Source organism: Pyrus communis, chromosome 11 (genome assembly GCF_041283825.1).
Source record: "Pyrus communis isolate YQ-2024b chromosome 11, ASM4128382v1, whole genome shotgun sequence".
NCBI lineage: Eukaryota > Viridiplantae > Streptophyta > Magnoliopsida > Rosales > Rosaceae > Pyrus > Pyrus communis.
Genome location: NC_142575.1, coordinates 30289819 through 30312253, shown reverse-complemented (window position 1 = coordinate 30312253; position 22435 = coordinate 30289819). Strand labels below are relative to the sequence as shown.

The 22435-nt window shown below is 38.2% G+C and overlaps 2 protein-coding genes across 3 annotated transcripts; both read left to right on the top strand.

The window, feature by feature from the left end:
• Positions 1–1375: 1375 nt before the first annotated feature.
• On the top strand, positions 1376–3875 carry LOC137742378 (uncharacterized). 2 transcript variants are annotated; one of them, XM_068482233.2, is made up of 4 exons: positions 1550–1889; positions 2001–2753; positions 2837–3032; positions 3142–3875. In XM_068482233.2, exons 2-4 carry the CDS (start codon positions 2313–2315, stop codon positions 3681–3683), a joined length of 1179 nt encoding a protein of 392 aa, XP_068338334.2. In that variant the 5' UTR covers positions 1550–1889; positions 2001–2312; the 3' UTR covers positions 3684–3875. The 2 variants fall into 2 exon arrangements, with proteins under 2 accessions (XP_068338333.2, XP_068338334.2); XM_068482232.2 differs by having other exon boundaries at positions 1376–2753.
• Positions 3876–14912: 11037 nt separating this feature from the next.
• Positions 14913–20548, top strand: LOC137742552 (uncharacterized). The gene is made up of 16 exons (XM_088679883.1): positions 14913–15268; positions 16024–16126; positions 16485–16554; positions 16695–16733; positions 16820–16937; positions 17031–17088; positions 17202–17273; positions 17463–17523; positions 17687–17746; positions 17853–17872; positions 17958–18023; positions 18746–18913; positions 19104–19361; positions 19505–19717; positions 19818–20089; positions 20180–20548. The coding sequence occupies exons 1-16, from the start codon at positions 15147–15149 to the stop codon at positions 20319–20321; spliced, it is 1842 nt and encodes a 613-aa protein (XP_088536009.1). The 5' UTR covers positions 14913–15146; the 3' UTR covers positions 20322–20548.
• Positions 20549–22435: the final 1887 nt, after the last annotated feature.

The window sequence follows — 22435 nt, the reverse complement described above, 5'->3', positions numbered from 1 at the left end:
AAAAATTAAAATAATTTAAGGTGGATAAACTCATAAAGTATTTCTATTACTTTTATTTTTTTTTTAACTTTTTGAGAAAAAATAGAAAGTGAAAAAGAGAGTGGCATCAAGCACTCAACGGTCATCGAAATATGGACCCCACCCCCTCTGAATTTTCTCTGGCCCCCCAAACTTTAGCTTGTCGTTTTTTTTTTTTTTTTTTTTTTTTTTCAGTTTTCTTTATAGCTTTCACCATCACTTTGGTTGGTTTGGCCAATTTTTTTTTCCCAAATTTTACCATATAAATTTAAGGTATATGGATACCTTCGGTGGAAATACATTGTTTGGTCTATAAGTTGATGTTTAATCAATATTATAGATAATCAACCAAATTATGGTGCTTCACTAATCAATGGAAGTTACAAATTATAGACCGTTAGTTTAAGAAACAACATATTTTTCTAAGGTTAAAGAGCATATTTAAAACAAAAAGGTGAAAGCAAAAACATAGCGCTTTTGCCTGTATATAATTTCAAAAAAGGGAGCTGGAGGGATAAAATTTCAAAATACAAGGTAGTACAAGTGTTCTATTGTGTTGTGTGTTTGATTTTCGCATTGATCAAAAGACGGACATACGTTTAAATAACTGGCTACACAGCAACCGTTTTGTGAAACAACACCTCGAGTCACATGGGCACGTATAGTGCAACTAGAAATTTATATTTAATTTTTTGAGGGGCCAAAAACTATTTTACCATTACTACAGGGGTACTTCCAGAAAATACCTCTAAAAATAACAAAAAGAAAATAAAAAGGGGAAAAAGGGCCACGTTAATTTCAGCTTCGCCAAAGGGCCTTTCTGTCATACAAGGCGCACCAACCACCGCAATCATACCTGGAAGTTAGAAGGACCAAAATGACGAATCTGCCCTAATGCACATCCAGCAACGCGGCCTGAAAATCCGTCCCTATCCAACTCTTATCTCCACCCGGAGGAGGATATTTCAGTAAAAACAAGTAAAAAAAAAGAACCAGAAAAACCGATTGTTTTTGGAACTCGGACCACGCCAGGAACGTGAGGGCGGTTTTGGGATTGGGAGCCTCCATATCACGAGCGGTTAAAAAAACGAGAAGATATCATCTTCGGATCTCCATATCAGATTAAATGATTCAGATTTTTAAAATTTTATCTAACAATCCAACTCTTTAAAAATTATAATAATTTTTTACTATTGGATAAATTTTTAAAGACCTAAATCACTTTATCTGGTGATCTTGATGGAAGAGACCTGGAGAATATATCTTCTTAAAAAAAACCACCACACCCTCGGTAATTATACCAAAAGTCTGAGTGTACTTTCGGTATAAAAATGCAGACCCAACTCGCCACGTAGCTGCAAAACCACAACGTGTCGGCACGGAAAGAAAACAGCGAAACGAACCCGGTTCGCGCCTCCGAAACGTACCCCTCCCGTGACGGATTAGGTACTGTGCCATGTAGGATACACAAGTGGCGGAATAGTCCTAGTCAGCAGCTCCTCTCTTTATAGCTCACACCTGCTGCTCTTTTGGGCTCCTAAGCACACCAAAAACCATAAACAGAGGACGGAAGCTCTCATTTCGTTTTCACCTCCCTCTTGAAATTTCTGGGTTTCGTCGGCGGCGAACTGAGACTTGTATCGCCGGAGAATGGAGTTTACGGCGGCCGATCGTCTTGGAATTGAGGAGAGCAGCAGCGGCAGCATCATGACGTTCTCGTGCCGTCGCGTATCTCGGGAATCCTAAGAACCGCATTTCCAGAGAAAATCCTACGCAAAAGCGACTTTTACTTGGCAGAGTTTCGAAGTTATTCCATGCTTTGTTTGGCAAACTGGAGGCAGAAGAAACTATATAATATTGGAGATTAAAAGGTACTTGCTACTTGTTCTTCTTCTTCTCGCTCCGGAGCCTCGAATTTAGCTAAAATCCGGATTATTTTTCTCCAAGTTTTCTTGATTTCTGCTTCGATTCATCGATCTCAGTCGCGAGAAGATTCTGTGGAGTTGTCAGTGAAGGATTTCGATCGATGTATCGGCATTAGAACCCTCTGCTTTTTGTTTTCGGGCTTTGAATTTGTAATTTCGGTTTTTTAGTGAAAAGTTTAGCTTTTCGTTCTCGAATTTTGTAATTGATTGCGGAGAGAAAATAGATTAGTATAATAGGTAGAGAATCAGGCTTAATTTTTTTGATTAAGCTCGAGAGGAAGCTTTAACCTTGTGGAAATGGAGGAAGTTTGTGAAGACGATCGGAGGTTCTGAATTTTTTTTGTTCTCGTGAATTTGATCACGCCGATCATGCCTTTTCCAATGAAAATCCAACCGATCGATTTTCGCACGAGTCCTGAAGACCTGACTCTGTTCGAGCCGGTCAAGCCGGTGGCGGCGAAGTCGCGGCTCAAGCGGCTGTTCGAGCGGCCGTTCACGAACGTATTGAAAAGCTCAGCGGCGACGGAGAAGACCAGCGGAGGAATCGGAATGGAAGAGCTGCATTTCAACAAAGACGGAGGCGGCGGAGGATCGGCCGAGTTCGAGCCGAGCTCCATGTGCTTGACGAAGATGGTTCAGAATTTCATCGAGGAGAGCAACGAGAAGCAATCATCGACTGCGGCGCGGTGCAGCCGGAACCGCTGCAACTGCTTCAACGGAAACGACAGTTCGGAAGACGAATCGGAGCTGTTTGGCGGTTTCGGCGACTCCAACGTGGCGTCCTCTGCCGAATCATGTGAGCTTCTCAAGGTAAACAAAAAATATCTGATATCCTCTGGAGTTTCAACAGCCCAAAAACGACTCCGTTTTGAGGTCAAATGGTTTTTCCACAGGGTTTGGTTTCGTGCCAGAGCGTGAGCGAGAGGAACCTGCTAGCCGACACAGCGAAGATTGTTGAGAGAAACAAGGCCTGCTGCAAGCGGAAAGACGACACCTGCAGAACCGTCGTTTCTGATAGTCTGTTAGCTCTCGGATACGACGCGTCGGTCTGCAAATCTCGTTGGGAAAAAGCTCCGTCCTATCCCGCCGGTACTTTCCCTCTCTCCGCCTCACAAAAATATCTAACCATACGACGCCGTTTCTTAAATGTAGGAAATTATCGGGACTAAATTTGCTGAATTATTTTTTTTTTTTGCAGGAGAATATGATTACATTGACGTGATCGTCAAAGGAGAGAGACTGCTGATCGACGTCGATTTCAGATCGGAATTCGAGATCGCACGGCCGACGAAGAGCTACAAGGCGATTCTCCAGACGCTTCCGTACATTTTCGTCGGGAAGCACGACCGGCTGTGGGGGATCATCGCGGTGGTGTCGGAGGCGGCGAAGCAGAGCTTGAAGAAGAAGGGGATGCCAGTTCCACCGTGGAGAAAAGCCGATTACATCAGGGCCAAGTGGTTGTCTCCTCACACTAGAGCCACACCGGCGCCGTCCGATTCGACTCAGCCACTGATCGGGTCAGGCGACTCGGGACTGAGTCTGGGCGGGACAAGCTCGGTTGAGGATGGTGAGTTGGGCGACGAGTCGGTGTTTGAGTTGTCGGCGAGGTCCGGTGAGGAAGAGAAGGCGATGGCGGCGGCGAAGGAGTGGAAGCCGCCGGAGCTGAAGCCGAAGAGATCGGCGGTGACCGGAGTAAAAATCGTGACCGGTTTGGCTTCTGTCATGAAATATGAACCGTAAAATTTTGATAATTTTTGAAATTTTTTTGTTTTAATTTTACTTTTGACTGTGAGAGGAAGTGAAATATCGTATATGCCGCTGTATATGCTTTATATGGTAGAGCATAACAACCGTTTGATCCCTTCTATATTTTTGATGTAAGGGTCGGATTTACTAGTAGCAAAAAATAAAGTGATATTTTTACAAATTTCATATTTTAGTGTGCGAAAATCAAGGAAAAGGGAAGGTAATAATTTTCAGTCTGATGTTTTATATTCTTTTCAGTGGATAATTATATTCTAATTAATTTTTTAAACTCTGCTGAATATTCAATTCTTTATTACCTATTTTCTTGTTTTTAAACTAGGTAGGGGGAGGGGGAGTTGGGCAAAACAATCCGATGACGAAAGGCTGAAGAAAACTCGGTAGATACTCGTGATGTCTCGTGAGTTATGACAAGCACTCTTTGGGTTTCTGAGTTTAGCCAGAGTTTAGTCAAGTCAGTTAGAATAGTATGTACTCGTGAATGTCGTAAGAGAATAGTTTTTACTTTTAGAATGCATTTTTACTCATCATCATTTAATACTATCTTATTTATCATCGTTAGATGAGTTTGAATTTAAGATTTGTATTTATCCATTACACGAATTTCGAAATTCAAGTTTATCTAACGGTGATAAATAAGATAATGAACATACACTACAGTAAATGATGGTAAACAAAAATGCTTCCTCGTTTTTATGTCTTGTCTTCAAGTTTGAATCTCCTTCTACGGAATTTGGTGGATTTAGTGTGGTTCATTAAATGTGGCATATCTTACTTATATTGCCAAATGTTGCGGTTAAATTTCTGGAATTGGTATTGACGAAACTGTGCTTTGATCCATATTTGGTACTGATCCTGGAGGTCTGATTTAGAACTGTGGGGCGAGGCTGTGGCCTGTCAGCAAATTATACAGTTACACCATCAATGGGTTTTGTCGTATTTTCTTCTGAAGATGTGACATAATCTATTTAAGAAAAACTAATGAAAAAAACTTGAAAATTTTGAGTTTTAACGGTAAGGACAAAATAAAAGGGTAAAATGAATAGTACAAGGTTTAACTTTTTAATGTAAAAAATGTGATTTTTCGTTAAAATGAACAGTACCGTGAGTTTTCGTTAAAACTCCCTTCTATTTACCATATAACATGTTATCGTCTCTCTCATCACTGTTAGTTTTATCTTAAAAAAATGCTCGAAAACCTTGGACGGATTCAGCAGTTCACTCCCTAGAATTTGATTCAAAATTAAAAAAAAAAGGAATGACAAATATGAAAATAGTTAAGGGTCTTCGTTGGTAAAATTTGTGACAAATGTAGATTGATCCATATAGACAATGACAATCTGTAGTATCATTTCTAAATGTTGAACAAAGAACATGAGCCAGATGAAGGAACATGAAAACCTTCGAGTGAGACTCGCAGACGAGGTAGCGTTACCAAATACACTATCAAGTAAATATGGCATGGTTTAAGGAAATTACTTACTTAGGACGAATTTACCATCACTTTAGTATTCTACTTCAATAGAGCATTGTCGTGCATAAAAAAAATATACATGATAATGTGTCATCGAACCTAAACATCTCGTAACAGCAAGAAGAAAATTGTTACGAAAACCAAGCGAATGCCAACACAGAAAATCCCAAGTAGTCCGTGATGCCAACTTTACAAGATCATAATCTTTGGAAAAGGTCCTGAACACATAAACCCTAATCTGCAAAATCTCTTCTACTTGTAATCCTCCACGCCCCGCGCAGATAGCACCTTCACTACATGAGTTCTGCTAACTTACTTGCCGTTTACAAGAGCCTCGTACTGAACCACCGGGTCCATAACCTTTATCGGAAGCTGCGTTGTTTTAATTTCCTGCTTGGAAATTTAAGGTATTTTATATTTTGAGCCACATAACAATGATGGCGTCTGTATAATTTTACAAAATTTAGTAGCATTATTTAAATCTTGAAAGCTCCTTCTATCCATTTCGCTTTTGTTATCATAAACATTAAAAATGGGGAAATTCAGGTAGGGTCAGAATCAGCTATAATAGCATGTAGTGGGGTCAATTTCTGAATTATATAAGTTAGAAGTTGGACCTAATCAAAACAAATTTGAGTGTTATCTTAACATATTCCACTGTTATTAATTTATGCGTTATAAAACTATTAAACGATAAGATTAATATTTGCGAATGTCCTATTTTATTAGGGAATGTAGAAAACTTTATTTATGGACACCTTGTTCAGGCCGCTCCAAATTATCTTTCAAAGGTTCGAACTTTTTGTTTCTTTAGTCTTCATAGACAAAATTGTAAAGTACAAAAGAAGATAGATAATTACGATGTTTTGAGAAAATATTAAAATGAACTATTATTTGAATCATTAAATATTTACATGTCTTGAAATAGTCATGTTACATCTTTCTTTTTGTCGATAAATTCTTCAATGGCGGATGTATATTTATACGTCTCGGCCAGAAGGTGTAAATGAAAACTTATATTTATATTTATTTTTACATCTTTTGATGATGAGTCTTGCTAATCAAAGTAAACTAAATGAGATCTCAATTTACATCTCTTTATTACATTTTTCTTTTTGTTGAAAATTTCTCCAATGACGGAATGTAAATTAGACGTTTTGGCAGGAAGATGTAGATAAAAACTTAAGTTCACATTCTTTTTACATATTTTTGTAATGAGTCCCACTAATTAAAGTGAGAAAGTTAAATGAGATCTCAAATCTGGAGCCTACCGAGATAGAACTTTCATTTACATTTGCTGGAAATGTAAAATGGGTGTAAATATGATTTTTTGCATTTCAAATTTGCATTTTCTCCTTGGAAACGCCCTGATGTTATGCAAAAATAAACTTTTGGTGAAGAGTTATAAACTAGACAATTCAGATTATTAAAAGCAATCCAAAACAATATTTATAACGGTATCCGTCAAGTAAGTTTATTCTAAAAAACTAATAGTATCACTTAGTGGTGTAGCTATTACGGCAGAAAAATTCCCCTAAGCCAATGTCCAAATGCTTGAGACCAATGTTCTACTTTGTGAAAGCAACTTCCCACCCACTCTTAGTTAACTCAATCGCAAATAAAATTTTGGAAGCTTATCCTTGAAATAATGGGTTACTTGTGGGATTAAGCTTGGGATAAACCAATTTGGTGAAGCTTGCAAAGATCTTTGATTATTGGCTAAAGTTAATGTTAATCACGTTTAAAACTCTCCATTATCCAAAGTTTTCCTTTTTAAATGATAGATTTTTCAGTGCACTAGAACAATAGTCCGATACAATGTAAGTAATAAAATAATTGGTTAAAAACATGAAAAAATTAATTTTCAACCAATTGTATTATTACACTTGGTATACCAAATTGTTTTTCTGAGATACTGAAAAATTGCTTCTTCTAAAAAAATTCTCACACTTATCCACGTACCATATGTGCTTTCCTAGTTTTAACTAAAATTTTTCAATGCGAGAGGTGGTCCATTTTTTTTTCCTGCGCCCTTATTCGCTCCTGGACCACGAAACTAGGCATTTTGATTTTTTGGTTCCTTCGTGAGAGGGCAAGGTCAATTGTAATTAGCAGAATGGCATTTTCATGCCTCTTCAAGTGACCTACCTAAACGATTAATTTTGTAAACAAAGTGGTATTTTGGTCCAGATGCATCTATCTTTGTTTAGTTGAAAAATGCTTCATATTCGATTCTACAGAAGACGAGGATGATATAAATTCTTGATAAATTTAACATAAAAGTGTCGACAATTTAGATATGATTCTGTGCATACATTGTTGAAGTGTTTATAGTTGCTCGATATCCTTTCGAGCAATATCCAGTTCTCCTTTAGATAGCTGGAGCAGTGCTCGAACATCCATCGAGTAGTTAATTAAAATTCCAAAGGTGAAAATAAATAAATAAGCCAAGGTCTTTAGAATGACATAAACCCTAGCCAATTAAGTTTGTTAATAAGGAAGCTAGGTATATGAAGCAAGTTCTGAAACTTTTTGAAATGCGAAATGGCTTTTGTATAAAGTAGTCAGTGTTCGGGTTATAGTGGAGTGCTCAGATGACTTTGGGATTCTGCAATCTTGGGAGGCAAATAAGGCCCTCTGCTAGTTGCAGGCTGCTATGATTTTGTCCTCAACATACAATTTTTATTCACCATCTGGCAGAAGGATGGTTCTTTTCACAGTCCACTACATACACTATTATTTTACCGTCATAAAAGTCCCTTGTTTTAAGAACAAAATACAAACGTAAATTAGTTAATTAAGAGATCAGGAAGGTGCCTTTTGTTTTTTCTTGGTCTAATTGCACTGATAATCCAATTTGTTTACTGTGTTTGCAGTTTCCTCCATGCAAAGGTTTTATAGGTCGATTTTCACTGATATATATATCGACAGTCTAATTTACGATTATTATTGGTATGTAAAAGTTATATCAACTTAAATCCGAGAGTAAATTAGACAAATTTAAAAAACACAATGACATGTCGTGGTTCAACAACCTCAATTGAAGTTATGTCCAAGTTGGCGTTGTTTTCGTTTTCACAGTGTAAATGTAGGTTACATTGTACGAAAAGGCTTGTGACTTTAAGAGAGTAAAATGGTTATGATTTAGAATGAGAGGCTCCCTACTTTACTCTTAAAAAGGTAGCAAGTCTCCCTGTACAATATAACCTACATCTACATAGTGATTTAATCACTATATATCGACGATATTTTTGTTGATCATCAACGAAAATGATAGAAACTAAGTCCTAATCTTGAAAATTTAAGAATGGTTTAATTACTAACAGGTGCATTGACGGTTCCTTTTGTTTAGTTAAAATACAAAATTCTTTATAGTTCTATTTTTTTAGTCCAATCCGCCAATTAAGTAGATTTCTCCATCAACTTTTGTGCACGTCTTCTCATTTGAAAAACCGACTAATCGCACTATAGGGACAATACAACAAGAAGAAAATGCCATAAAAAATTACCGTGACAAAAGCTAAAAATTACAGAAACAAAATGTTAGTGTAATTCAACCTTTGTTCTTTTGCATGCGTCGGTGCAAAGGGACACGAGAGTTTCGGTTCATGTCTGCTGATCAAAACACACATACTTTCCTTCCAGTACTGTAATTTTTTTTCTGTCGATATGGACCACTTCCAAGAATACAGAATGAGAAAATCATGTCCTGATGCTGCTAGGGTTTCTGGAGCAAGCTTTATTAACCCTAGCTTCTGCTGAGGACTTGTTTGTCAAAGTAGTAGGGTTTTGCTTTTGGCATTCAAAGAATGTGTCCAAACATCTTTCTTTCTGTTGTGGTTTATGCAGATGAAGATCAAGCCATACCTGTGGGATTTGGTATATGATGCCATTCCCTGCTGTATGGGAGCAGTACTGATGTAAGAAATTGACCTAACACTAACCTTTTCAATCTGCCACCATTCCCACCAGCAAAAGACTTGTTCACACTCGAACACTTCACGTGTATGTCATTGTATTGTTGTATAGGAATATTGTTAGTTTGCCCACGCTCGAATATATGAGTCTGTATAAGAACCATGCATCACGCGTGTGCGACTTACTTTAGTTGGTCATTATATATGTATAAATAGCAAAAGTAATTGTTAATTGTGAATGTACGGAAGTTTTGATTCTCGCATACGTCATATGTGTGTGCGACTTACCTTAGCGGTCGTCGTTATATATGTATAAACAACGAGAGTATACTGTTAGTTGTAAATGTATGTAAGTTTTGATTCTCGCATACATCTTTTTTTTACAGGAAATGATAGCGTAGTATTTCATTAATTAACACAAACAATTACAAGGGTGTCATTTGGTACATAGCTCTAGTGACCAATCAATTGATTTGGAGTGAATTTGCACAAACAGGCAAATAAGAGTAAACCCTTAGTAGACAACCACAAGAGCAAACATACAATTGCCAACCGCACAAGTGTTACCAGTACAGATCTGTCACAATAAACGATAGCCGCATCAGAGAAATACAGGCAACCACAATGGTCATCGTTGAATTGCGAGGCCACAAAAAGTCATTGCGTTAGAGTAAGACCACATCAAGTCATTGTTGACAAACGAGACCAACAAAGTGCATCACACAAAGGCGAAGGCCAATTTAACCAAAACAAAAAGCGCCACCACGGTGCACAAAGACGAGTGGACAACTAGACTACATCGAAAAGAGGTCCGTTGTTCAACTCATTACTAAACAAACTACTCCGAGAAAGAAGCCACAAGGCAGCACCTTCCGATGGTATGATGAGCCAATCCTAATAAAGACCATTGCACATATTTGGATTAGGGGTGGGCACGGGCAGGGCAGGGCCCAAAATTGAAGGAACCGGACCGAACCCACTTATAAATAAAATGGGGCAGGGCGAGGCAGGTTTTGGATTTTTCAAAATGGGATCCGGACCTAACCCGGACTGTTGAAACGGGTCGGTTCCTATGGGTCCAAATCTTCACTCACGCCTATCTGGTCTTCGTCATCCTCTTCGTTTTCCCTCCCCAGCGTCTCCGCTGACGTCTTCACCTTCCCACGAAAACCCACCTTGTTTCCCACCATTATTACCTCCCTTGCTATTAGGCCTCTCCCTTGATCCTCATCCTCTCTCTGTTGCCAACTCAGCACCCCCAACAACCCCGGCTTTGCTCCTCCTTGCCTCCTCGCCTCCCCGCCACCGTCGCAACTCCTCCAACACACCATCCATGGCAGAACCGAGCAGATTACGACCAGATGTGCAGCCCTCTTCCCACCATGTCCATCATACACCCCAAAAAATGCCTACAGATTTGCACCAAAAACAAAATCAATTAAAACATAAAAAGAAAGTAATACAAAAAAAAAAAAAAAATTACAGCAAAACCCATAAATGATTAGAGCAAATTTTTTTACTTTCTTTGATTTCTGGCCTTGTAAGCAAGAAACAATCTTGTGGGTATCTTCCAAAAATTTCTTCTTGCCTTTGGAGACGGAGGCCCCAACTCCAATCCCGTCGAAGTATAGGGTTCTGTTTTGCTAGGTGAAATCCTGAAGCTTCTGTGACGATGATGGGGTGGTGATAGTCGCGACAACGATGATAGGTGACAATGGTGGTTTGCGAGGAGAGATAGGAGTGGGAATAGAAAGAGGACGGCTAGGTCACTCGGAGACGATAAACAAATCCCATCCAGATTGCAGATTCCATTCGTTCCCTTTCAGAAACGAGCTAGGCCGAGGACCCGTGCTTCTATAGATTTGGACTCACCCTGCCATATAAATACCACTACCCTGCCCCATTTCTTCTTAAAAAAAAATTAGACCCACCCCGTACTTGCTCCGAACCACCATTACCCGCCCTGACCCGCGGTTCCTAGACTCGTTTGCCCACCCCTAATTTGGATGGTCCCATCAGCAAGTCAAAACCAAGGTAGCGGAGCTGCACGTCGAGACACTGATGACAATAGACCCAGATTTGGAAAAGCCAAGGCAATGCAACTCCGGATAAACTGCCCAAGGCAATGCAATCCTAACAATAACACAACCCAGGTGGTGTAGCAGTGGATAGGCGTAGGAGGCGGTGCGTTCAAAAATCAAGAGATGGAAGCATCACAACATTGGAAAATGAGGATAGAAATGGCTTCAACCCACCAAATAACCCCAATCCAAACCCAAGCTCTGAATCAAACCCAAATCAAAAGAATACTTTGAGAATGGCATAACTCGGATCTGGGAAGAAGACATGAAAATGCAGGACAACCGTGCATAAAAAGGTGGAGGAGAAGAAAACGAGGATAGAGGAAGCTAAATAGAGGCTGAGTGGTTGGCACAGGGAATGGGGATAAAGTGAAACGGAAAGAACAGACGCGTGGGGGAGTGGGTGTCACGGGGAAGGGGGAGGGAGTGAAAACACGAGGGAAGGGGGTGGAAAAGGAAGGGAGGAAGAGCTAGGAAAAGAAAAAGAGAGGCTGTCATTGGCCCCCAGCCATAGCTAGAGACCGGCATCGATGAGGGTAAACGACTAGGGTTTGGTTGGGAGAAAGATAGAGTTTTTAGGTAGACGGCTAGGGACATGTGACTTGTTGATCCTTACATATGTCATTGACATCTAGTCATCTGGTCATGATGTAGCAAAAATAGTTTTGTTGGGGCTCTGCCCCTTGTATCGACGTACACCATCCGTGCACAATAGACACCATAGGCCTAAACAACTCTTATAAGAGGAATGTAGAAAGACTAAATTCGTAGACTAAATTTGCAAATCAAATGATGTGTCATCAGTAAGAAATAAACACGTTAAATCAAAACTTGTAATATCCAATCATGAACTTTTATGTCATTTGATTTTATAAAATTTGATTTACAAATGTTGTCTCCCTAGTATTACTCTTCTTGTAACCAAATGTTTGGTTTACTCTTCATGCAAACATTAAATAATATCCCAAAGACAAAGAGCCTTTGCGATATAAATTGTAGAAATGGTTTCTCAACTTTAAACCAATTGGAGTAATGGTCCCTCAACTAAAAATCTATGATTGTTGGTCCCGTAACTCATCAAAACGTGCATTAAAGATCATTTTCATCAACTCCATAAGATATCCGTCAACATTAGTCTTTGTTGGAAGGACCATTGCTACAATTGGGTTAAAGTTGAGGGACCATTACTCCAATTGCTTTAAAGTTGAAGGACCATTTCAACCAATTGGGTTAAAGTTGAGGGACCATTACTACAATTTTTCTCATTTAGTTTCCATAATTTGCCCCATGATTCAACCTTATGTGCTTGACACATGACTCATTTTGATGGAAGTTCAAACGAAGTTGATGAAAATGACCATAATTGCACATTTTGATGATTTAAGGGACCAATGATCATGGTTTTTAGTTAAGAGACCATTAGTCTAATCAGGTTAAAGTTGAGAGATCATTTCTACAATTTCTTCTAATTCTTGGGTACCATGGAATTATAATTCAAAAACCTTTTTGATGACGTTAGCCTTAGTTAACACGTCTTATGTCTCACTAAATTTGGCATTTTAGCCAAAATGATCCTTGAGATTTGCATAACACATCACTTTGGTCTCTGAGATTGAAATCAATAGAAACGGTCCCTGAGATTGTCCACCATCCATTATTTTGGTCCTTTCATTAAAAGCTCTGTTTAGTGTCCCGGAGCTTTTGGTCGAAAGTTTAGGTAATTTTCAAAACTTCATAACTCAATTGTTTCTTAACCAAATTCGACCCATAATATATCAAAATGAAGATAGGAAACTGTAGAACAAGATTATACTATTTGGAAGCCCAATGGTTTCTAGAGATGGCTGGAAAATAGCCTGAAAGGTGACTGGTCTGCGGAAAAACTGGAAAACTCGTCTGAAACTGGATAAACTTTAAATGTTCATAACTTCTTCAATACTCAACAAAATCAAGTGATTCAAAAACAAAAATCATACGTTTCGACGAGATGAAGAGAATGGTATCTTTCTTGATGCTAAATCGTCATGGTTTGGCTGGAAAAACGGCTAGAAAGTGGCAGTCTTGGTCTCGAGTTAGCCATTTTTCGACCAAACTACAACGAATTATCCCTCGAGAAAGGTACCATTATCTTCGTCTCGTTGAGAAGTATGATTTTCGTTTTTGAATCACTTGATTGTGTTGAGTATTGAAAAAGTTATGAACGTTTAAAGTTTACCCAGTTTCCGGTGAGTTTTCTAGTTTTCCTGCGAACTAGTAACCTTTCAGACTATTTTCCGGCCATCTTCAGCAACTATTGGGCTTCTAAATAGGTATAATCTTGTTCTACACTTTCCTATCTTCATTTTGATATATTATGGGTCGAATTTGGTTAAGAAACGATTGAGTTACGAAACTTTGAAAATTGCCCAAACTTCTGGCCAAGAGCTCCTGGACACTTAACAGAGTTTTTAACGGAAGGACCAAAATAATGGATGGTGGACAATTTCAGGGACCATTTCTATTGATTTTCAATCTTAGGGACCAAAGTGATGTGTTATACAAATCTCAGGGACCATTTTGGCTAAAAAACCCACTAAATTTTGATGGCTGTGGCTTTCTAAATTGCAGAGCGTAGGCCAGGCCCAAGAGACTTCCCTATTGGATTAAAACTAGGACAAGCCCAGGTGGTAGGAGGATGAGATCTATTTGTTGGTTCAACTGATAGGGCCGGGTACTTTGTTGAAGTCCGTTTGTAAAAGTATCACAACTACTTTAAGAAAAAAGCACTTTTGCTATAAGCATAACGAAAGTTTCTGAGTAAACTGTCATTTGACTCCTGAATTATTGCTCCAATTAAAATTGACTAGCTAAACTATTTTGTTTAGTAAATTAATCATTTGAATTATTTCAAATCAGCCAATTAACCCCTTACAATCAAATTCAATAAAATTTCATCTACTTTGCCGCGCAAATATTGGCACAACTTTACTTTCAAGAGTGAATCACGTGCTGAATGCCAGCAGTTGACAGCAAAGCGGATGAAATTTCATCTAATCTCGGTGAGGGGTTAGTTGGCTAATTGCAAATAGTTCAAGGGTTAATTTACCCAAAAAAAAAAAAAGTTCAGAAGGTCAATTTCAATTGGATAATAATTCGAAGAGTGAAACGACCAATTTCTCATTTTTTGTATCACTGGTACGTACCCGTTAAATAAAAAACCTAAAGACCAAAAAATGGTGACTTAGGTATCTATTGATCCCTTTAAACAATTTTTTAGGTAACCTATGGTACATACTAATCATATTTTAAATAAAAAAAATATATAAATGAAAATAGTAATACTAAAATTCTAATTCTAACTTTATATTTAATTGCAATTGTGCCTGATTATTATTTTTTCAAATTATTATCAGAGTATAAATATGAATTTTTGTTGTATAGTTTGATTTTTAAAGTGTTTCACATTAATATTATCAGATCGAAGCTCCAAATTCAAAGGAGGGAACTTCTACTGCTTTTGGTCGAAATCTTCACCAAACCAATTTAACGTTGGAAAGACATGGAGTTTCGTTTTGGAACAAAAGTGACAAACAGCAACGTACACATAACCAATCAGAATCCAGTTCTCTCCCAGATGCCAAATCCTAATAAAATTACCAACCTACCCTTCCTCCTCGCCCGTCCAAACTCCAAACTCCGAGGACTCATCCGTCAATTCAAACTTAAACCCCAATCAGACCACTTCCCGTCTCTTAGGGCAGGAATCCCATGCTTTTCGGGACAAAAACCCAACTGTCCTGAAAGCTTTCCCCTCTCAGAAGAACCGCCATCGTGTGGTTGCACGATTCTTAACGTACACTCATCTCTTCGTCTTCCCCAGATCCCACCACTGCCTTTCTCTGCTTAACACGATTGCTTTTCTCACCCCCATGATTGCTCCGTGCACACAGTTCCGTGAACCCGCCTGTAACTCCACCACATTTGCCCGATGAAGGTCCCTGCCACCACCACTGCTTCTTCCATGACCATATCTAATTGGGGTTTTGTGTTTTCGATTGTTGTCTGCTTTTTCGCATCTGGGTCGCTCGCAATCGAGAATTTCCACCAGGCGTAAGTGATTTCTGTGATGCAAGTTCTGTTTTTTTGGATTTAAAGTTTGGTGCTTTTTTTTTTTTTTTTCTTTTTGCTGGTGGGAGAAATCTGGTTCCAATGGGGTCAGCTCGAAACAGCATTTGGCTTTTGACTTTTTTGGATAGTTGGAGTAGAATTTTGATCATGGTGAACAATATTGCAATGCAGTTGTTATGCTTAGTGAATAAATTTGGAAACTTTTGTTTTAGATCTGAGAGTGCATTTGGTGATTCTAAATACAAGTTTCAGAAACCTGAGGAAGTTGGAAAAGTTCTTCCAAAATACTGAAAAGTTGGGAACTTTTAGCTGATTTATGTCGTTTAGTGTTTTGTTTACGGCATGAAGTATGTGAATCCGCTTCATATGAACAGTGTGCTTCTTTTTTTAATTTTTTTGTGAGCCAATTGATAGTCACCAATTTTGGATATGATTGTAACGTGCTCTGGATTGTGAAGGTTAAATATTGTTTTTGCTCTCGTAGTAGGTAGGATGTTCCTAATGACTAATGAGAGACTATAACGAGGAAAACGAACATCATAAGAAACTATGCTCCCTGCCTCAATTGTGCGGTGCTGTGATTTTTCGCATCCGATATTGAAAACCTTGTCGACCCCTGAGTCACTTTATGTCACCTTAATTTTGAGATTACTTGCTGCCTAACCGTTGTCGCTGTTTTTCTGCCAATGTTATGTACTTCGTATTTGGCTAATGTTTGTGTAATATTGCACATACAGATTTCCTATTGTGGAACCTGATCCTGGTCATACGAAACTTCGTCTTTCAAGGGAAGGGTTGGAGGCCATTGAAAGAATAACAAATCCAATTGCAGCTGTTGCCGTAAGACTTAAACCTGTTCTCCTTAGCATCTATAATAGTTGCAATTGATCTTCCTCGTAGCTAGAGTTAAACTGATATCAATGTCTATTACGTAATAGTAAAAGATTATACAGTGATCTTTTAATTTTGGAAATCTTACCGAACTTTGGATATTTAGTTTTAGCTAGAGTTGAATGACTCACTGTTGCAGAGGTGTAGTAGTATCATGTAGGCTACAGGGCAGTAGTTTTCAGTCTCCATGCATACAAATATGACTACAGATTACGATTAAAGTTATTGTCTTACTTTTCCCTCGGTAAAGCAAACTTTCTTTTCTTCTGTGTACATCTTGATTCGATTCAAATGGTTGTCTTCTTAGGTAATTGGACCATACCGCTCGGGAAAATCTTTTTTGCTCAACCAACTGCTATCCCTTTCTTGTTATGAAGGTGTAGTCTTTACTCCTTTTAGTTATAAAACTCTTGCCTTCTCATTGTGGATCTTGCTTGATTAATCTTTATGCATTGGTTGTTGGGTTTGAACAATATAACAACCATTAAGTTTTAATTTTTAAACGCCTTCCCCACAGGGTTTGGTGTTGGACATATGCGTGACACAAAGACAAAAGGTAAATCTAGATGCAACCTTGATATCGTGGATGTGCATTATTGTTTCTTGAGAGATATATTTACGGTGGCTATTTGCCTCTTACAGGGATTTGGGTATGGGGAACCCCAATAGAATTGGATATTGATGGAGTGAAAACTTCAGTTTTTTACCTTGATACTGAGGGATTTGAAAGTGTTGGGAAGTCAAACGTATATGATGACCGGTAATCTTCAAGTCATCATGTAATCTTCAATTTTCCTTTGATGGTCATTCAAGTTTTGTATATTCTGCTGGGTCTCTGAGTATGCTTTTGCAGGATTTTTGCTCTGGCAACTGTTATGAGTTCTGTCCTTGTTTATAACCTGGCTGAGACGGTGAGTTGTACAACGTGTGGCGTCTTAGAAGCATGTACTTGTTCTCCTTGGTCCATTATTGTTCAAGCCCAGTTTGCCTTATATGATTTATCTCTTTGGTTGTCATTCTGTAGATCCGTGAAGCTGACATTGCCCGGTTGTCTTTTGCTGTTGAGCTTGCTGAAGAATTTTATGGAAGGTCCACAGTTTCTTTTATTCCTTCTTGATATTGTATTTAATTTGTTCCCTCTATTATCAAAACTGACATGTTTGCTCTTGGTTGCAAATTTCATGTGGCAAATAGAGTGAAGGTAAGTTCCAATCCCTTAAATCATTGTTCCTCGCTTGTAAGATCTTGCAATAATTTACATGTGAATAGTCGGATTGTTTTGTAGGGACAAGATGTTGCTTTTGAACCTGCAAAACTATTGTGGCTTATCCAGCGTGATTTTTTACGTAAGTTTGAGAAATGCCTATAACATGTTTGTTCAAGTTAAATATGAGCAACATAGAAGTTGCAATGACAGTCTACCAAGATTTGTTTTTTCACCTATCCACCCTTTTTTTCCAAGCTTCCAGCAGAAAGCTCATAGATTGACATTCTGGTGTTGTTCTGCAGAAGGGAAATCTGTGCAAGAAATGGTTCGTGAAGCTCTCCTTCATGTCCCTAACAAGGATGGTTAGTGTTTTTTCCCTCCCTCTATGCTTTATACATAAAAGCACAAGTTATTTATTTCTTTATTTGTTTCCATGGATTTAATAGTGGGTTCTTTGTGACATTGCAGGCAACAAAAATATTGATATGGTATTTTTCACCCTTATATTATCACTTGCCGCTGAGATATTGCTGTTCACGGATTGAAAGTGAACCCTTTTTGTGTCTTTATCAGGTCAACCAGATCCGAGATTCTTTGGCTATTATGGGTGATAATAGCACAGCCTTCAGTTTACCACAAGTATGGGTTTTCCTATTTTCAGCTGTTTTTGCATTCATTTTCTTGGTTTTATATTTTAGTTGGGTGATTGTTCAATAAAGCTTCTCAGCATTACACATTTACAGCAAATCCTTAGATTTTTTTGTTAAAAATGGACAAGATGTTGTGTAGAGTTTCCTTGACGTTGGCATGTTTTGGACAAGCTTTATTTTTTATCGAGTGCAATAGTTGATGATTTCTTAGGTGCTATGCATGCTACATGGTCATCTTAACTTTTATTAAGTCACTTGAGTTCACTGTTGATAAAGTAAGCGTTGTTTTTAGCCCATACAAAATAATCCATAATATTGTAATATTGTGCATGTACTTTCTTTTATGTTTCCAAGGGTAGGGAAAACAAAAATTGAAGTTTTGGATTCTGAGTTGTTTTCAATTGCCCTAAGGCTTGTGAGATGGAAGATATTTATCTTTGCACACCTGCACCCTGCCTATTCATTGCATTTAGATATTCCTTGCTCTGGGAATACTATATTTTGTATCGGGAAAGTTTTTATGATTACAGAAATTTATAATTCAAGTTATTGCTATCACTGCATCTCTCATTTGATAGGGAGAGGTACATGTGAAACATGGTTGACTAGGATTGCTATGCCAATCAATTTAAACTTCCCTTTCCTGTAGATATATTTCTATTTGTTTGTCAAGTGTTTTGATTCTGTGGTGATTCCAAACTTTTCAAACAGCCTCACCTTGACCGAACGAAACTCTGCGACATGAAGGATGGTGAGCTCGACCCATTGTATGTTAAGAAAAAGGAACAACTAAAACAGCTTGTTTCTAGTATCATCCGTCCAAAGATTGTGCAGGGAAGAACTCTAAGTGGAAAGGAGTTTGTATCTTTTCTGGAGCAGGTACCTGTTATATTATAATGTTGGTTGGTTAAAATCAGCTACGATAGGAGAATCGTTAAGTTTCATAAAGTTTATGTTGTGTGGCATTCCATCTATTAGGAATTGAGGACAAGAAAAATAAGGGATCCTACCTACATTTGTTCTTTTAGTTTATTTGTGTGTGTGTGTTTTTAATTATTTCTTCTATCAGATTCTTGAAGCGTTGAACAAGGGGGAGATCCCATCAACAGGCTCTCTGGTGGAGGTTTTCAACAAGGGTATTCTTGAGAGATGCTTAAATCTGTACCATGAAAGGATGGAAAAACTCAGTTTACCTCTCGTAGAGCAATCTGTGCAAGACTACCATGAAAAGTCCATGGAGGAAGTGATGAAACTTTTTGAGGAGCAACATTTTGGCCGTCACCATGCAAAGAAGTCAGTCGAGCAACTACAAGAAGAAGTAGACAAGGTATATCCACTTTGTAATAGTAGCCCTATACCCCTTTCCTCGTCACGTTTTACATATTTTGTTGGCACCCTCACTTGCACCAGCTACGCATCCTGCAATTTTTTTAACATGACTTTGCTGCTTAAACTCTGGGATTTGTTTAGGTGTTTAAGAATGTGGTCATGGCAAACGAATATCAATCTTCAAAGCTCTGTGAGGCATTGTATACCAGATGTGAGGATAAAATGGACCAACTTCAAGTTCTCAGGCTTCCTTCCATGGCAAAATTCAACGCAGGTTTCCTGCAGTGCAACCAAAGTTTTGCGCAAAAGTGTATTGGACCTGCAAAAGCAAACTATGAGGTTCGCATGATGAAGGTCAGGCATACCTTGTGTCCTCCATTTTTTCCCCTTGTCTTCATTTTTCCCCGTTGGGTGCAAAAGCTCATTTATACGATGTATATGATTTGATTCGCAGATGTTGGGGAAGTCACGTTCTCTATTTATAAAAGAATACAATCACCGGCTCTTCAATTGGTTGGTCGCCTTCTCCCTTGTCATGGTGGTCGTTGGCCGGTTCATCATAAAGTTTATATTGATAGAAATCGGGGCCTGGATCCTCTTCATCTTCTTAGAGACATACACGAGGATGTTTTGGTCTGCAGAGTCTCTTTACTACAACTCCGTTTGGCATGTAATAGTATCCACTTGGGAAACACTGGTTTACAGTCCCGTCCTTGATCTAGACAGGTAACAAAACCCTCCTCCTACTCAGTCCTCAGGATGTTGCTTGGATTGCAAGTCAAGTTGTGTTTTAATTTGTTCTTTGTTTTGAGGCAGATGGGCTATCCCAGCCGGTGTCATGGTAGCTCTGTTCATACTATATTGGCGGTGTTACGGAAGAAGCAAACACGGGTCCGGATGGATCTTACCATTGTACAATACCAAAAAAGGTGGGTCGAATCGGCCGAGATCGGACTAAAGAAAAGAGATGGCATGCTTGATATATACTTCGTCTCGGGCAAGAATGTTTTTGTACATAAAGCCCGGCCGGCCTAGCAGCTCTTTTGGAGCTGAAATGTCAGATTCGTTTCACTCTCCAATCGTGAAGAGGTGAAGGATCAAAAGGACTGCTCGTATAGGTTTCACTGTAACAATTCCAAATTGTTTGTATTGCAGTTATTTTTTTAATTAATTATTTTAAAGTAATTTATGTTTAATTAGCCATTTAAAACTGGAATTTGTTCGGAAAAAAGAAAAAGAAAAAAGAGCTAGAATTGTATAGCACTGTAATGTTTTAAAACGAAAGCAGCGAAGCTAAAAACAGAATGAAAATGTTCACTTCAGAGGGGTATTATTTTATTTTATTTTATTTCCTAGTGCTTTCAGTTCTTATTTTATTGTTGATTTATTGTTGATGATAGCTGGTGAACTGAAAGCACCAGCAAATAAAATAAAATAAGAATTGAAAGCGCTAGGAAAATAAAATAAGAATTGAAAGCGTTATACTCGTTTTGTTTTTGTACTCTTTCTTTAATTTGTTAGTACTTTTTACACATCACATGCATATTATGATTTCGTCACTTTTCAAGTATCAGTCAACATGTTTTGGTTTCGGTGTCAACATGAATATCTGAGTTAGAGTGTGTCACTCTTCGAAAAACCCATCCTTCCCAAATGAAGTGCCCACATTTAGTCTTGGCCTAATTGGATTATTACTTGTTGGCCAAATTGGATAAACGATCCCTGTGATTATAAGGTATTCGGAAGATAGTCTTTGTGCTTAAAAAATTCGGATTTAAACCCCTGTAGTGTACTCTGTTAGCAAATTTAGTCTAAAAGTAATTTTTTCGTTAACTATCTGTTAATATATGGGTAAAATTATACTTTGACATGTGCACTCTTCCTCGTCTCTCTGTAATTTGAATTTTCACAAAACCAGTTCTGAGAAAGCCGTCATTGAGATCGGTAGGAAGCTTCAAGATTGTCCTCTTGTTGCTTTCTACGAACAACAAGAAAGCCGTCACTGAGATCTCCAAGCCCGCTTCGGGCTTACTGCAGCTTTAGAACGAACCTGTAGAAGAAGGTGAAGCTGTTGATAATGGCGGTGGTCACGTGCCAAGACTAATGGATGAGGTTCTCGGTTTCTTCACTGAGATTTCGATGATGCCAGATTGCTCGACCGACTTTCCTATGACGCTTGACCATGGTAAAGTTGCTGAATTTCACTTCAAATTGAATGCATGGTTTTGCCTATTGCTTTAATTTTCTAATGAAGTTGTGGAGAATTGAAAAGAAATCACGTTTTTGGGAGGAAGCTTTGATTTGTTTCGAAGAAATCGAAATTTATTCGAAAGCTGTTATGATGATTTTCGTTTGGTTCGATTTTGTGTTCTACTTTTGTAATGGTAGATACTGGAGTTGGAATCGAAGACCTCTTAATCTGTTTGTGATTGCGATACAACGATTGACAAGATAATTTGAAACAAACTGACATGACATTGTGCTGGCAAGTTTATGCTGATTGAATTTGAATCAGACATGGTGTTGTACAAATACAAATTACAAACCTTCTTCTTATCCATACTTCTCGAACATGGCGTTGTGAAAGTACAAATTACAGACCTTGTTCTTATACATTGGACAATATAAAGATGAGGAAGAAGAGGGTGCACACGTCAAAGTACAATTTTACCCATGTATTAACAGATAGTTAGCGGAATAATCACTTTTGGACTAAATTTGCTAACGAAGTACACCGCAGGGGTTTAAATCTAAGTTTTTTTTTTTAGCACAAGGGCTATCTTCCGAATACCTTATGACCACATGGATCATTTATCTGATTTGGCCTTACTTATTAGTCCCCATTGTGATAAGGTAGTTGGAATATAGCTTATGTGGTAAAAAACTTCAGATTTAAACTTCTGTGGTTAGGTCTGTTAGGGTTTAGACCTAAAATTAAAAATTCTGTCATCTCTTCGTTAATTATTAGCATGTGAGCCACATATATGACACTAAAACAGGACTCTCCATCGATTGTTAGCATGTGAGGCCATCATGTGCTAACAATTAACAAGAAGTTGATGAAAATTTCAA